General features: G+C 53.8%; 1 protein-coding gene across 2 annotated transcripts; it reads left to right on the top strand.

The window, feature by feature from the left end:
- Nucleotides 1-5,613: 5,613 nt before the first annotated feature.
- On the top strand, nucleotides 5,614-16,031 carry zbtb1 (zinc finger and BTB domain containing 1; the record flags this gene model as incomplete). 2 transcript variants are annotated; one of them, XM_079572286.1, is made up of 7 exons in its annotated part: nucleotides 5,614-5,879; nucleotides 6,915-7,145; nucleotides 7,214-7,766; nucleotides 8,857-9,138; nucleotides 11,778-12,000; nucleotides 15,682-15,788; nucleotides 15,879-16,031. In XM_079572286.1, 7 exons carry the CDS (start codon nucleotides 5,614-5,616, stop codon nucleotides 16,023-16,025), a joined length of 1,809 nt encoding a protein of 602 aa, XP_079428412.1. In that variant the 3' UTR covers nucleotides 16,026-16,031. The 2 variants fall into 2 exon arrangements, with proteins under 2 accessions (XP_079428412.1, XP_079428413.1); XM_079572287.1 differs by lacking the exon at nucleotides 5,614-5,879 and adding an exon at nucleotides 6,388-6,423.
- Nucleotides 16,032-16,362: the final 331 nt, after the last annotated feature.

Raw genomic sequence — 16,362 nt, 5'->3', positions numbered from 1 at the left:
TTAGAGAGAAACACATGAGGACTGAGAGCCTGGACCTCCATCGTCTCCTGGACCTCCTGTTAGAGAGAAACACATGAGGACTGAGAGCCTGGACCTCCATCGTCTCCTGGACCTCCTGTTAGAGAAACACATGAGGACTGAGAGCCTGGACCTCCATCGTCTCCTGGGCCTCCTGTTAGAGAGAAACACATGAGGACTGTGAGCCTGGACCTCCATCGTCTCCTGGACCTCCTGTTAGAGAGAAACACATGAGGACTGTGAGCCTGGACCTCCATCGTCTCCTGGACCTCCTGTTAGAGAGAAACACATGAGGACTGTGAGCCTGGACCTCCATCGTCTCCTGGACCTCCTGTTAGAGAGAAACACATGAGGACTGTGAGCCTGGACCTCCATCGTCTCCTGGACCTCCTGTTAGAGAAACACATGAGGACTGTGGGCCTGGACCTCCATCGTCTCCTGGACCTCCTGTTAGAGAGAAACACATGAGGACTGAGAGCCTGGACCTCCATCGTCTCCTGGACCTCCTGTTAGAGAGAAACACATGAGGACTGTGGGCCTGGACCTCCATCGTCTCCTGGACCTCCTGTTAGAGAAACACATGAGGACTGTGAGCCTGGACCTCCATCGTCTCCTGGACCTCCTGTTAGAGAGAAACTATTTGTGTTCCTTCATTACATCTGGAACATCAGCCCAGGCTCCTCTGGTTAAAGCCCTCAGTCCTAAACGATCAGGGAAACATCTGTGTGAGGAACATCTGCAGGAGCTGGAGCTGCTTTGGGGCTGAAACGATTAATCGATTGTTGAAATAGTTTTCACCATTTGAATAATCGATGAATCGTTTTCTAACAAACACAGACTTAAAAAGAGCAAAATTACGTGTTTTTATTTCTGATGGAGCTGCTGTTTCTCTGTTCGGGTCTGCAGTGTTTTGAACATTTCATAAACATCTGTTTGTTTCTCGTCCGATCATGAAGCAGAATCAGCAGAAACACTTCAGTTTCCTCCAACACGTCCTCAGATGATCCACGTCAGCTTCATGTGAGATACCATTCACAGCAGAGAGATTCATCGAGTCATCGATTCATCGTAAAGATAATCGTTAGTCACAGCCTTAGTGATGATAAACTGACACTGCCACAAAAACAAGCTCTGATTAGAAGAAAATCACTTGATTAATTGATTAATTGATGTATTATCTGTATCTAAGTATTTGCATAAAGCTCCTCCTCTGATTCAATAACAAAGACTCTGCTTTTAAAGTCACAAACTCAAACCGAACCCTAACAACCCTGACCGTTTCCATGGAGACAGAGGCAGGCCCCGCCCACTCCTTCACGCGCACGGACAGGTGGAGGCCGCGCGCCTCCTCAGACATCAAAGAGAGCCGCCAGAGCGCGCGCGCGTGAGAGAGATGAGACAGAAACAGAGGAGTCTGCAGAGACACACGCGCACATACACACACACACGCTCACACACGCGCTCACACACGCGCCGGGCCCTGAGCCGGGTCTGGCCCGGGTCTGGACCGGGTCTGGACCGGGTCTGGACCGGGTCTGGACCGGGTCTGGGCCCGGTCTGGACCCGCAGAGACTGAAGAGAAGCCGGGACTGACCTGATGGAGCTCCGCGCAGAGAGGCAGCAGATCACAGCGGCTCAAGCCTCGCGAGAGCACGGCTCCACAGCGGCAAGTCCCGCGAGAAGTCAGAGAAAGAGGGTCACGTGGGCAGAGCTGGAGCTGGACCTGGTTCAGTCAGATGCCCTCCCAGCGTCAGGGCTGCGTCTCAGTCAGGCCGCAGCGCTTTACAACAGGCGCACGTGCGGAGCCAAAGCGTCCTATAGGCTCCTCCCCCCCTCCTCTTCCTCCTCTCCCCCCCCCTCCCCCCTCCTCTTCCTCCCCCCCCCCTCCTCTTCCTCCCCCCCTCCTCTTCCTCCTCCCCCCTCCTCTTCCTCCTCCCCCCCTCCTCTTCCTCCTCTTCCTCCCCCCTCCTCTTCCTCACTCACGCCTCTGTCTCAGACTCGTGTGTAACACATGTAAACATGAAGCGCAGAGAGTCCTGTCCTGTCCCTGCGCGGGCCGGGGGGGGGGGGACACACTGGGGGGGGACACACCGGGGGGGGGACACCGGGGGGGGACACACCGGGGGCCGGAGGTTGTTATTTTGAAGGTGCTGCGGGAAGTGCGTGTGTGGTGCGTGTCTGGTGCGTGTTCGGTGCGTGTTTGACGCGCCTGGTGCGGAAGTGCGCCCCGCAGCCTGAGCTCTGCCCCGCTCCGAGAGTCCGGGCTAAAGCCTCCGCTCAGGCCGCCTCAGGAGCGCAGGAGCCGGGCAGGGAGCAGCGGGAGCCGCGGGAGCCCCGGGAGCGGAGGTGAGTCTGGGTTAGTCCCGGTTTAGTCCCGGTTTGAACCCGGTTTAGTCCCGGTTTATGGCGCAGGCCGCGCGCGGGGACAGGCCGCGTGAACGTGCGGGGCGCGCGGGGGTGGCGGGCTGTGCGGGACGCACGCATTACGCAGAGCACGTACAGAGCGTCACCACGCACAGTGCGTCATCAGGCGGCGACCTTTCACAATAAGAGCTCAGACTGTAGTTTGTTCTGGGAATAGTTTAGATTTGATTTTCTGCTTTAAGTTCAAGTGTTTCCTACAAACATTCAGGAGCTCAGCCTCGAACCCGAGCACCGAAACTATATAAAGTAATAAATAACTATATAAGATATAAAATCAAAACAATAATAAAAGGGCAGAGGTGAGAGCGGCTCCTGTTATACATGTTTTATGTGCCTCAGATTTACATTGATGTTTTATACAGTCCACCCTCACATGGAGCCGATGTCTGTGAGGATTCAGAGTCTCCTGCATGTATAATTATGATAATATAAAAACAGCAGAACAAAGACATTCAAATATAAACAAACCTAGAGAATCACCAGACAAAGCGAAACATTGATTGACTTGATTTTTGTAAATAGACCAGAAAGAAAAACTAAAAGGTATAACTTGATAACAGGACTTACCGACCACAACATGACATCAGTTTTCAGAAAGTTAATTAAAAAGCGTCTCATTAATCATAACAAAGCAGAACAAAATGAAAACAACAGGAATTCCTAAAGCAAAAATAAAAGGTTTGAAAATGAGTTGGAACAGTGTTACTGCTGAGTCTTTAAATGTGAGTGCTTCCAATTTTGTTCCTAAATGAAATGATGTATTAAATAAACTCACTAAAACCTGGACCAAGAAGGTTTTCTCTCCCGTGGTTCAGTTGCGACATCTGGCGAATGGCTAAAAATCGTGACCTTTCACTCAAAAAGTTCTTAAAATCTAGGAATGAAACCGACCATCTCATTTTCACTGGTCTCAGGAATAAAGTCACAAGTGAGCTGCGCAAAGCTAAAACTAAATACTTTATAAACATGAGAGAAGAAGCAAATGGAAGCAGCTCCAAACTATGGCAACAGATCAACAAACTGACAAATTCTAATCGGAAAAACCATCAAATGACAGATTGCCTCAAAATTAATGATAATTATGTTAATGGAAATGAGTCTATTGCTAACGATCCAGCCAAGCCTTTCAAGGGCAAATTGCCTCCTGAGAACAAAGTTCAGCGTCGCAGCACAGATCATTTTAAAATCAGGGAAGTTCTACACGATGAAGGAAAATCATCGTAAATATGAAGAATTCTACATCGAGAGACATACATAATATTAATGTAGCTCTAATTAAAAAGCATCTAAGCAGTTTACTTGATCCTATAACTTACCTTGTAAAGCTGTCAATACAAACAAACACTTTCCCACAGAGCTGGAAGATTTGCTGTAATCACTCCAATCCATAAGTCAGGCGACAAAGACAAGCCTGCAACTCCAGGCCTATTTCCTCCCTGTCGTCTCCAAAGTGCTGGCAATTAATAGAACATCTTGAAAATAACCAGCTGTTGCATCTCCAACAGTTTGGGTTCAGACAGAAACAGAAACAGAACAGATCAAAGGTTCACTGGATAAAGGGGATGTTGTCGGCGCTGTGTTTTTAGACCTAAGTGGACCTTTGTGTCTTATTGCAGAAATTACAGCAATTTCAACTTTCAGCTGCAGCTCTGTCATGTTTAAGTCCTACCTGGAGGGCAGAGAACAATGTGTGAAAGTAGGAAGTGTTAAATCCAAATGATTTAGGAGTGCCTCAAGGGTCAGTCCTAGGACCGTTACTGTTTTCAATGTACATAAATGATCTCCCTGACGGCTGTCAGGGTGTAAACTGCCACCTGTGGCTCCTGTTATACATGTTTTGTGCCTCAGATGCTCCTGTTATACATGTTTTGTGCCTCAGATGCTCCTGTTATACATGTTTTATGTCTCAGATGCTCCTGTTATACATGTTTTGTGTCTCAGATGCTCCTGTTATACATGTTTTGTGCCTCAGAGGCTCCTGTTATACATGTTTTGTGCCTCAGATGCTCCTGTTATACATGTTTTGTGCCTCAGATGCTCCTGTTATACATGTTTTGTGCCTCAGAGGCTCCTGTTATACATGTTTTGTGCCTCAGAGGCTCCTGTTATACATGTTTTGTGCCTCAGATGCTCCTGTTATACATGTTTTGTGCCTCAGATGCTCCTGTTATACATGTTTTGTGCCTCAGAGGCTCCTGTTATACATGTTTTGTGCCTCAGATGCTCCTGTTATACATGTTTTGTGCCTCAGATGCTCCTGTTATACATGTTTTGTGCCTCAGATGCTCCTGTTATACATGTTTTTGCCTCAGATGCTCCTGTTATACATGTTTTGTGCCTCAGATGCCCTCCCACGCGGAGCACGTGCTGCAGCAGCTCCTGTTATACATGTTTTGTGCCTCAGATGCCCTCCCACGCGGAGCACGTGCTGCAGCAGCTCCTGTTATACATGTTTTGTGCCTCAGATGCTCCTGTTATACATGTTTTGTGCCTCAGATGCTCCTGTTATACATGTTTTGTGCCTCAGATGCCCTCCCACGCGGAGCACGTGCTGCAGCAGCTCCTGTTATACATGTTTTGTGCCTCAGATGCCCTCCCACGCGGACCACGTGCTGCAGCAGCTCCTGTTATACATGTTTTGTGCCTCAGATGCCCTCCCACGCCGAGCACGTGCTGCAGCAGCTCCTGTTATACATGTTTTGTGCCTCAGACGCTCCTGTTATACATGTTTTGTGCCTCAGATGCCCTCCCACGCGGAGCACGTGCTGCAGCAGCTCCTGTTATACATGTTTTGTGCCTCAGATGCCCTCCCACGCCGAGCACGTGCTGCAGCAGCTCCTGTTATACATGTTTTGTGCCTCAGACGCTCCTGTTATACATGTTTTGTGCCTCAGATGCTCCTGTTATACATGTTTTGTGCCTCAGAGGCTCCTGTTATACATGTTTTTGCCTCAGATGCTCCTGTTATACATGTTTTGTGCCTCAGATGCCCTCCCACGCGGAGCACGTGCTGCAGCAGCTCCTGTTATACATGTTTTGTGCCTCAGATGCTCCTGTTATACATGTTTTGTGCCTCAGATGCTCCTGTTATACATGTTTTGTGCCTCAGATGCTCCTGTTATACATGTTTTGTGCCTCAGCAGCTCCTGTTATACATGTTTTGTGCCTCAGATGCCCTCCCACGCGGAGCACGTGCTGCAGCAGCTGTCCTCTCAGAGACACTGGGGGTTCCTCTGCGACTGCCTCGTGACCATCGGGGACACCCAGTTCCGGGCTCACCGGGCCGTCCTGGCCGCCTGCAGCGCCCTCTTCAGGATGATCTTCATCCAGGACAGCAGGGGGCAGCAGAGCGTCGACCTCAGCCACACGGGGGTCAGCGCCCACAACTTCGACCGAATACTGCAGTACATGTACCACGGACACAGTACTGCGGACAGGTAATACTGCAGTACATGTACCACTAATACTGCAGTACATGTACCACACACACAGTACTGCGGACAGGTAATACTGCAGTACATGTACCACTAATACTGCAGTACATGTACCACTAATACTGCAGTACATGCACCACTAATACTGCAGTACATGTACCACTAATACTGCAGTACATGTACCACGGACACAGCACTGCGGACAGGTAATACTGCAGTACATGTACCACTAATACTGCAGTACATGTACCACTAATACTGCAGTACATGTACCACTAATACTGCAGTACATGTACCACTAATACTGCAGTACATGTACCACTAATACTGCAGTACATGTACCACTAATACTGCAGTACATGTACCACGGACACAGCACTGCGGACAGGTAATACTGCAGTACATGTACCACTAATACTGCAGTACATGTACCACTAATACTGCAGTACATGTACCACTAATACTGCAGTACATGTACCACTAATACTGCAGTACATGTACCACTAATACTGCAGTACATGTACCACACACACAGTACTGCGGACAGGTAATACTGATACCCAGCAGAACAATGGAGTCCCCAGTCGGAGCACTATCTAGTACCCCTCCCAGGGACTCCAAGAAGGCCGGGTACTCTGCACCGATGTTGGGCCCGTAGGCCGAGACAACGGTGAGAGACCTGTCCCCGACCCGGAGGCGTAGGGACGCGACCCTCTCGTCCACCGGGGTGAACTCCAACACGTGGCGGCTGAGCTGGGGGGATATGAGCAAACCCACCCCAGCCCGCCGCCTCTCCCCGCGGGCAACTCCAGAAACATGGAGAGTCCAGCCTCTCTCCAGGAGATTATTGTGTGCTTGTATATCCACAGTGTGGAGTTCGAGGAGCTGAAGTCGTCCATGCAGCAGCTACAGATGTCTCTCTCTTTTGTACTAGATTATACTGTATATATCTTGTGTTATTGATGTGCTTATAGATAGTATATATATATGTTTTATATGTTATATATATAACATATATATATGTTTGTATATCCACAGTGTGGAGTTCGAGGAGCTGAAGTCCTCCATGCAGCAGCTACAGATGGATTTCGTCCCTGAGACTCTGGAGGAGCTGGGCCGGGTCCAGGGATCGGGCTCCGGGACCAAACTCATGTTCGGGGTCCGGATGTTCCCCACCAGGGCCGGCCCGGGACTGGGCCCCGCCCTGGGCCCCGGCCCCGCTCTGGGCCCCGGGTTAGGACCGGAGACCGGCAGCTCCACGGGGAACAGGTCAGAGTCACACGAGTCTCCTTCAGGTCAGGCACGAGTTCCTGAATCCTGCCTCTTGTTCTCCACAGTCGGCCGCTGTCGGTGGAGGAGCTGCCCGTCCTCATAGCGCCCCCTGTGGGGGAGGAGCCGTGTGACCTGCGGCGCTCTCTCCGTAAGACGTCGGAGCGCCTGAAGGAGCGCCCGCGCTTCGGCAGAACCTTCACCTGCGACGACTGCGGCTTCGTCTTCAGCTGCGAGAAACTCCTGATCGAACACATCCTGACCTGCACCAACCGCCGCAACCCGCCCCGAGACGAGGGCCAGCCCCGCCCCCAGCCCCGCCCCCTCAGCTCCGAGTCCGACGACGTCATCGTCAAGGCGGAGCCCGAGGACTGGGCGGAGCCCGGCGTGGCCACGGTAACGGTCAAAACAGAACCACAGGACACGGAACCTGGCGGCTCCCAAAACCAGGAGCAGAACCCGGACTCGGCCAAACGCATCAAACTGGAGCCCGGACCGGACCCGGACCAGGACCCGGACCAGGACCCGGACCAGGACCCGGACCAGGACCCGGACCAGGACCCGGACCAGGACCCGGACCCGGACGAGTCCCACTGTGAGCTGTGTGGACTCGAGCTGAAGGTGAGACACAAACACGAGGAGCGACTGGACCGGGTTACAGTCCCAACAGGATCATAGTCACATCCTCATCATTAAACAGACAGCTGTAGTAACCAGTTATTACAGCTGTAGTAACTGGTTATTACAGCGTGGGACAGTCGGAGCAGGGTGGACAGGCCAGGCTTGGTTTATAACAAGGCGAGGATCAGAGCCTGGTGAAGCACTTGAAGACACCGTTAGCCACGTTAGCCATGTTAGCCACGTTAGCCATGTTAGCCATGTTAGCCACGTTAGCCACGTTAGCCACGTTAGCCACGTTAGTCTCGTTAGCCACGTTAGCCACGTTAGCCACGTTAGCCACGTTTGCCACGTTAGCCACGTTAGCGACGTTAGCTTCGTTAGCCACGTTAGCCACGTTAGCCACGTTAGCCATGTTAGCCACGTTAGCCATGTTAGTCTCGTTAGCCACGTTAGCCACGTTAGCCACGTTAGCCACGTTTGCCACGTTAGCCACGTTAGCGACGTTAGCTTCGTTAGCCACGTTAGCCACGTTAGCCACGTTAGCCTCGTTAGCCACGTTAGCCACGTTAGCCACGTTAGCCACGTTAGCCACGTTAGCCACGTTAGCCACGTTTGCCACGTTAGCCACGTTAGCGACGTTAGCTTCGTTAGCCACGTTAGCCACGTTAGCGACATTAGCCTCGTTAGCCACGTTAGCCACGTTAGCCTCGTTAGCCTCGTTAGCCACGTTAGCCACGTTAGCCACGGTAGCCTCGTTTGCCACGTTAGCCTCGTTAGCCACGTTAGCGACATTAGCCTCGTTAGCCACGTTAGCCACGTTAGCCACGTTAGCATCGCCGCACCATCGAGTCCTGTTTACCTTTCGGCAGCAGCTGACGCTCAGTCAGACGATCAGAGGCAGGACAGGTCAGTGCGAAACGGGACGAGCGGTTTGGCTACTTCCTTAGCATCGCGCGGCGCAGCTAGCTCGCAGAGTTATTATGATAACGAGAGCTCAGTGAGTGCCATGAGGCGTGGTCACATGACCTCACACTCTCCACAGGTGAGCGGCTGCTGTTGTGGTCACCGTGGTAACTGTTTGACCCCTCAGGGCGGAGACCTGGCGGCCCACTACCTGTCCGACCACACCAGTCACATGTGCGCCTGCGGCAGGTGCGGACAGGTGCTGCCGAAGGGGCGGAGACTCCAGGAACACGCCCAACGCTGCGCCCAGAACCAATCAGGGCCCACCCAGGACGAGACCCCGCCCCCAGACCACACCCCGCCCCTCCAGGACCACCCCGAGAACCCCGAGGACGAGTCCGACGACGAGGACCACGAGGACCACGAGGAGGAGGAGATGGAGGGCTGCCCCCTGCTGGACACGGCCGAGGTCAGACAGAGACGGCTTCACCCAAATCTAAAAGCTTCTCAGCCTTTAAGACAGTGACTCATTTGAAAGCTAAGACCCACAAAACTGATCCTTTCCTTGTGTTGTTTTGTTTTGTCGTCTTTTGTGGCTTTTTCGTCGTTTTTTTAAATCATGTTTTTGTCACTGTTTTGACGCCACATTGATGTTTTTTCCATAAGCTTTCACGGGTCATGGAGTCATAGGAGCAGTAGAGGTGGGCGTGGCTCCAGTGTGTGCAGTAGAAGTGGGCGTGGCTCCAGTGTGAGCAGTGGAGGTGGGCGTGGCTCCAGTGTGAGCAGTGGAGGTGGGCGTGGCTCCAGTGTGTGCAGTAGAAGTGGGCGTGGCTCCAGTGTGTGCAGTAGAGGTGGGCGTGGCTCCAGTGTGTGCAGTAGAAGTGGGCGTGGCTCCAGTGTGTGCAGTAGAAGTGGGCGTGGCTCCAGTGTGTGCAGTAGAGGTGGGCGTGGCTCCAGTGTGTGCAGTAGAAGTGGGCGTGGCTCCAGTGTGTGCAGTAGAAGTGGGCGTGGCTCCAGTAGAAGTGGGCGTGGCTCCAGTGTGTGCAGTAGAAGTGGGCGTGGCTCCAGTGTGTGCAGTAGAGGTGGGCGTGGCTCCAGTGTGAGCAGTAGAGGTGGGCGTGGCTCCAGTGTGTGCAGTAGAAGTGGGCGTGGCTCCAGTGTGAGCAGTAGAAGTGGGCGTGGCTCCAGTGTGTGTGCAGTAGAAGTGGGCGTGGCTCCAGTGTGAGCAGTAGAAGTGGGCGTGGCTCCAGTGTGTGCAGTAGAAGTGGGCGTGGCTCCAGTGTGAGCAGTAGAAGTGGGCGTGGCTCCAGTGTGTGCAGTAGAAGTGGGCGTGGCTCCAGTGTGTGCAGTAGAAGTGGGCGTGGCTCCAGTGTGAGCAGTAGAGGTGGGCGTGGCTCCAGTGTGTGCAGTAGAAGTGGGCGTGGCTCCAGTAGAGGTGGGCGTGGCTCCAGTAGAGGTGGGCGTGGCTCCAGTGTGTGTGCAGTAGAGGTGGGCGTGGCTCCAGTGTGTGCAGTAGAAGTGGGCGTGGCTCCAGTGTGTGCAGTAGAAGTGGGCGTGGCTCCAGTGTGTGCAGTAGAAGTGGGCGTGGCTCCAGTGTGAGCAGTAGAAGTGGGCGTGGCTCCAGTGTGTGCAGTAGAAGTGGGCGTGGCTCCAGTGTGTGCAGTAGAAGTGGGCGTGGCTCCAGTGTGAGCAGTAGAGGTGGGCGTGGCTCCAGTGTGTGCAGTAGAAGTGGGCGTGGCTCCAGTGTGAGCAGTAGAAGTGGGCGTGGCTCCAGTGTGTGCAGTAGAAGTGGGCGTGGCTCCAGTGTGAGCAGTAGAAGTGGGCGTGGCTCCAGTGTGTGCAGTAGAAGTGGGCGTGGCTCCAGTGTGAGCAGTAGAGGTGGGCGTGGCTCCAGTAGAGGTGGGCGTGGCTCCAGTGTGAGCAGTAGAGGTGGGCGTGGCTCCAGTGTGAGCAGTAGAGGTGGGCGTGGCTCCAGTGTGTGCAGTAGAGGTGGGCGTGGCTCCAGTGTGTGTGCAGTAGAAGTGGGCGTGGCTCCAGTAGAGGTGGGCGTGGCTCCAGTGTGAGCAGTAGAGGTGGGCGTGGCTCCAGTGTGAGCAGTAGAAGTGGGCGTGGCTCAAGTGTGTGCAGTAGAAGTGGGCGTGACTCCAGTAGAGGTGGGCGTGGCTCCAGTGTGAGCAGTAGAAGTGGGCGTGGCTCCAGTAGAGGTGGGCGTGGCTCCAGTGTGAGCAGTAGAGGTGGGCGTGGCTCCAGTGTGAGCAGTAGAAGTGGGCGTGGCTCCAGTGTGTGCAGTAGAAGTGGGCGTGGCTCCAGTAGAGGTGGGCGTGGCTCCAGTAGAGGTGGGCGTGGCTCCAGTAGAGGTGGGCGTGGCTCCAGTAGAGGTGGGCGTGGCTCCAGTGTGAGCAGTAGAGGTGGGCGTGGCTCCAGTGTGAGCAGTAGAAGTGGGCGTGGCTCAAGTGTGTGCAGTAGAAGTGGGCGTGACTCCAGTAGAGGTGGGCGTGGCTCCAGTGTGAGCAGTAGAAGTGGGCGTGGCTCCAGTAGAGGTGGGCGTGGCTCCAGTGTGAGCAGTAGAGGTGGGCGTGGCTCCAGTGTGAGCAGTAGAAGTGGGCGTGGCTCCAGTGTGTGCAGTAGAAGTGGGCGTGGCTCCAGTAGAGGTGGGCGTGGCTCCAGTAGAGGTGGGCGTGGCTCCAGTAGAGGTGGGCGTGGCTCCAGTAGAGGTGGGCGTGGCTCCAGTAGAGGTGGGCGTGGCTCCAGTGTGAGCAGTAGAGGTGGGCGTGGCTCCAGTAGAGGTGGGCGTGGCTCCAGTAGAGGTGGGCGTGGCTCCAGTGTGAGCAGTAGAGGTGGGCGTGGCTCCAGTGTGTGTGCAGTAGAGGTGGGCGTGGCTCCAGTGTGTGTGCAGTAGAGGTGGGCGTGGCTCCAGTGTGTGCAGTAGAGGTGGGCGTGGCTCCAGTGTGTGCAGTAGAAGTGGGCGTGGCTCCAGTAGAGGTGGGCGTGGCCAGTGCAGAGGAGAACAGAGTGGGTCCCAGCACACAGCCCTGGGGGACGCCTCTGAGAGTCAGGAGGTTCTTGTTAATAACAGATCTGATCCTGCCTTTATCCCGCCCTCCGCAGAACGCCGGCGCCTCATTGGCCGGCCTGGCGCCCGCCGCGTTCCCGTTGGACGAGCCGCGGCGCCGACACTTCTGTGGGATCTGCGGCCGCGGGTTCTTCCAGCGCTGCCACCTGCGCGAGCACTACACGGTCCACACCAAACACAAGCAGTTCACCTGCGCCACCTGCGGCAAGGGGTTCCTACGGCAACGCCAGCTGCGGCTGCACCAGGACATGCACCGAGGTACCACAGGGGGGCGCTCTCTATACATGCACCGAGGTACCACAGCCGGGGGGGCCGAGGTACCACAGCCAGGGGGGCCGAGGTACCACAGCCAGGGGGGGCACTCTACATATGCACCGAGGTACCACAGGGGGGCGCTCTACACATGCACCGAGGTACCACAGGGGGGCGCTCTACACATGCACCGAGGTACCACAGGGGGCGCTCTTTACACAGGGGCCGAGGTACCACAGCCGGGGGGGGCGCTCTGTACATGCACCGAGGTACCACAGGGGGGCGCTCTGTACATGCACCGAGGTACCACAGCCAGGGGGGGGGCGCTACACATGCACCGAGGTACCACAGCCAGGGGGGGGCGCTACACATGCACCGAGGTACCACAGCCAGGGAGGGGCGCTCTCTACACAGGCACCGAGGTACCACAGCCAGGGGGGGGCTCTACACAGGGGCCGAGGTACCACAGCCAGGGGGGGGCGCTACACATGCACCGAGGTACCACAGGGGGCGCTCTACACAGGGGCCGAGGTACCACAGCCAGGGGGGGGCGAGGTACCACAGGGGGCGCTCTGTACATGCACCGAGGAACCACAGCCAGGGGGGGCGCTACACAGGGGCCGAGGTACCACAGCCAGGGGGGGGCGCTCTACACATGCACCGAGGTACCACAGCCAGGGGGGGGCGCTCTACACATGCACCGAGGTACCACAGCCAGGGGGGGCGCTACACAGGGGCCGAGGTACCACAGCCAGGGGGGGGCGCTCTACACATGCACCGAGGAACCACAGCCAGGGGGCGCTCTACATGCACCGAGGTACCACAGGGGGCGCTACACAGGGGCCGAGGTACCACAGCCAGGGGGGGCGAGGTACCACAGCCAGGGGGGGCGCTCTACACAGGGGCCGAGGTACCACAGCCAGGGGGGGCGCTCTACACAGGGGCCGAGGTACCACAGCCAGGGGGGGCTCTGTACATGCACCGAGGTACCACAGGGGGCGCTCTGTACATGCACCGAGGTACCACAGGGGGCGCTCTGTACATGCACCGAGGTACCACAGGGGGCGCTCTACACATGCACCGAGGTACCACAGGGGGCGCTCTGTACATGCACCGAGGTACCACAGCCGGGGGGGGCGAGGTACCACAGGGGGCGCTCTACACATGCACCGAGGAACCACAGCCAGGGGGCGCTCTGTACACATGCACCGAGGTACCACAGGGGGCGCTCTCTATACATGCACCGAGGTACCACAGGGGGCGCTCTCTACACATGCACCGAGGAACCACAGCCAGGGGGGGGCGCTCTCTCCACAGTAATAGTACATGTACATTGGCGACCTCTCATGGACATGTAAAGCATTGCATGTATAGGTTTGTCCACAAAACAAAGACGGCCTTGGGTGTCTTCTTTCTTCTTTTTTCTTTCTTCTTTATTCTCTCTTCTTTCTTCTTACCCTGATTCTCGTACCTGTTTATAGTTAGATTTTAAAAAGGGGGGTCGATTTTTAAAACACCCCCCTCCGGGACACCGATCCCTATTTGTGTGGCCTTCGCGGGTCATTTTGACGCTGTCATGTTCCAGGCATTTGTACGCGAGGTGACACCAGGGGGCGCTCTTCCCTCCTCAGTGTAAATGTTCTTTCTTCAGAGAGACTTTAGGTCAGACATGAGTGACAGGAACATGAGGCTAAACACACTGAGCTCTTTGTTTCCTCATTGCTCTTCAGTCACAGAGAAGTGAAGAAGGAAGTTATGGAGCTTCTGCTTTAGACACAACTTCAGACTCTGCTGCAGGTAAGAGTCATGTCATATTCTGAAACTCAAATATGTAGTAAAAACATAATAAATGGAAAATTATTATTACAATTACAAAAAGAAAAATATTTGAAAAAACTGTATTTGATCAAAAAAATTGTTCTTTAATTTACTCTAATTCTAAAAACAAACAAAAAACAAACCCTTCATGTGTATCTGCTGTAGGTCATGTGTGTCCCAGTTCCTCTGAGTCGTGGTGCAGCAGGACTGATGTGGACAGATGTTACAGAAGAAGCTCATGAGCTTCAGTTCTTCAACAGTTACTATAGTAACTATTTTCTCCAAAGTAAAAGTAGATCTACCACAGTCCTGTCCACATCTGTCACGGTCCACATCTGTCACGGTCCACATCTGTCACGGTCCACATCTGTCACGGTCCACATCTGTCACGGTCCACATCTGTCACGGTCCACATCTGTCACGGTCCACATCTGTCATGGTCCACATCTGTCATGGTCCACATCTGTCATGGTCCACCATGACCCACCTCGACTCAGAGGAACTGGGTCAAACATGAACAGAATTGTTTGCCTTTTTCAGCGAACCACGTTGTTTTTCTGGATACTTTTGTACATCTTTACCGTGTTTTTGTGGAGGTTTGGTGGATTTGTTTACTGAACAAAGCAGCTTTTTGAAGGTAAACAAACTGCTAGCTTATCAGCTAAACCCATTTGAGATCTACAAACATCTTCTTCTGAGACACTGAACAGTGAAGAGGCACCAAGAGCCCCCACACCTGCAGCACGGAGGAGGCGTCACAAGAGGAGCTACAGGAAACAACAAAAGGGACCAACGAGGAGATGGTGATAGACTGTGGAGGGAGCTGTGCAGGAGGAAGAGGAAGGACGAGGTGGAGCTGACCAGTGCAGGACACCACGCTCTGAGGAGGCGGTGCACCGTTTCAGATGATCAGAGGAGACAGAGCTACAGTTTCTCCATCCTCCAAGGTCATGCGGGTGGAGTGGCTGAAGGACAACGAGATCATGGACCCGGCCGAGGACAGGAACTTCTACATCACCGTGAACCTGATCATCAAGCAGGCGCGTCTGTCCCACACGGCCAACTACACCTGTGTGGCCAAGAACATCGTGGCCAAGCGCAAGAGCTCCACCGCCGTGGTCATCGTCTACGGATTTCCCATCAACCAGTGCTCCTCCTGTGACCAAAACAGTGAAGATGGCGGCCGCGACACAACCATCTTTCACCAAAGGACAAAGAGAGTGGAAAAAGAGTGGTGCACTGAATGGGTGCTGCTGCCGGATGCTCTCTCATCGAACGCAATTTCTCCATCTGTGAGATCAATAAAGTATCATCTTATCTTATCTTATCTTATCTTATGACCTACAGCAGATACAAATGACCTGGGTTTGTTTTTTGTTTGTTTTTAGAATTAGAGTAAATTAAAAAACTATTTTTTTGATCTGATACAGTTTTTTCAAATATTTTTCTTTTTGTAATTGTAATAATAATTTTCCATATATTATGTTTTTACTACATATGTGAGTTTCAGAATATGATGTGACTCTTACCTGCAGCAGAGTCTGAAGTTCTGTCTAAAGCAGAAGCTCCATGACTTCCTTCTTCACTTCTCAGTCTGTGCCTGAAGAGCAATGAGGAAACAAAGAGCTCACTGTGTTTAGCCTCATGTTACTGTCACTCATGTCTGACCTAAAGTCTCTCTGAAGAAAGAACATTTACACTGAGGAGGGAAGAGCGCCCCCTGGTGTCACCTCGCGTACAAATGCCTGGAACGTAATGACCCGCGAAGGCCACACGAGAAGACGTTAAAACCTTCTGTCCTGGACAAACACGTTCCTGGTCCTGTCTCTCCCGTGTGAATGAAGCTGTTGTACATGTTTTGTGTTGAAGGCGTGGCCAGGTACGTGTGTCCCGTCTGTGAACAGGGGACCTTCCTGAAGCAGGACCACGTGCGTCACATGATCTCACACCTGTCGCCGGGGGAAACCATCTGCCAGGTAAGCCCCGCCCCCCTCATCACCATGTGACACCAGCCAATCAGAAACCCCTCCCCTCACACCTGTGACTCTGATTGGCCGTGTTTCCAGGTGTGCTTCCAGATGTTCCCGGGGGCGGAGCCTCTGGAGCAGCACATGGAGGTTCACCTGTACGTCTGCTCCGTCTGCGGCGAGAAGTTCAGGCTGAGGAAGGACATGAGGAGCCACTACCACGCCACCCACCACAAGAGGGTCTGACCCCGCCCCCTGGCACTGACCCCGCCCCCTGGCACTGACCCCGCCCCCAGCTGTGACAATCAACCGTTTTTACCCAGAGTTTGTAACGAGAGACTGATGTGTGTCAGGAGCAGAGGGCGCCGTGTCTGATGCACCTCCAAAATAAAACCCATTTAAACCGACTCCTCTTTGTTCATGTCGTTGATCCACAGCAGAGCTTTGGTTTTGTCTCATTTTCATCCTTGTTTTGTCTCATTTTCATCCTTGTTTTGTCTCATTTTCGTCCTTGTTTTGTCTCATTTTCATCCTTGTTTTGTCTCATTTTCATCCACACTTGTCTCCAGGAGCTTTTAGATTT

The sequence above is a fragment of the Gobius niger genome, assembly GCF_951799975.1.
Source record: "Gobius niger genome assembly, chromosome: 15".
NCBI classification, from domain to species: domain Eukaryota; kingdom Metazoa; phylum Chordata; class Actinopteri; order Gobiiformes; family Gobiidae; genus Gobius; species Gobius niger.
This window is presented reverse-complemented; position numbering and strand designations above follow the sequence as displayed.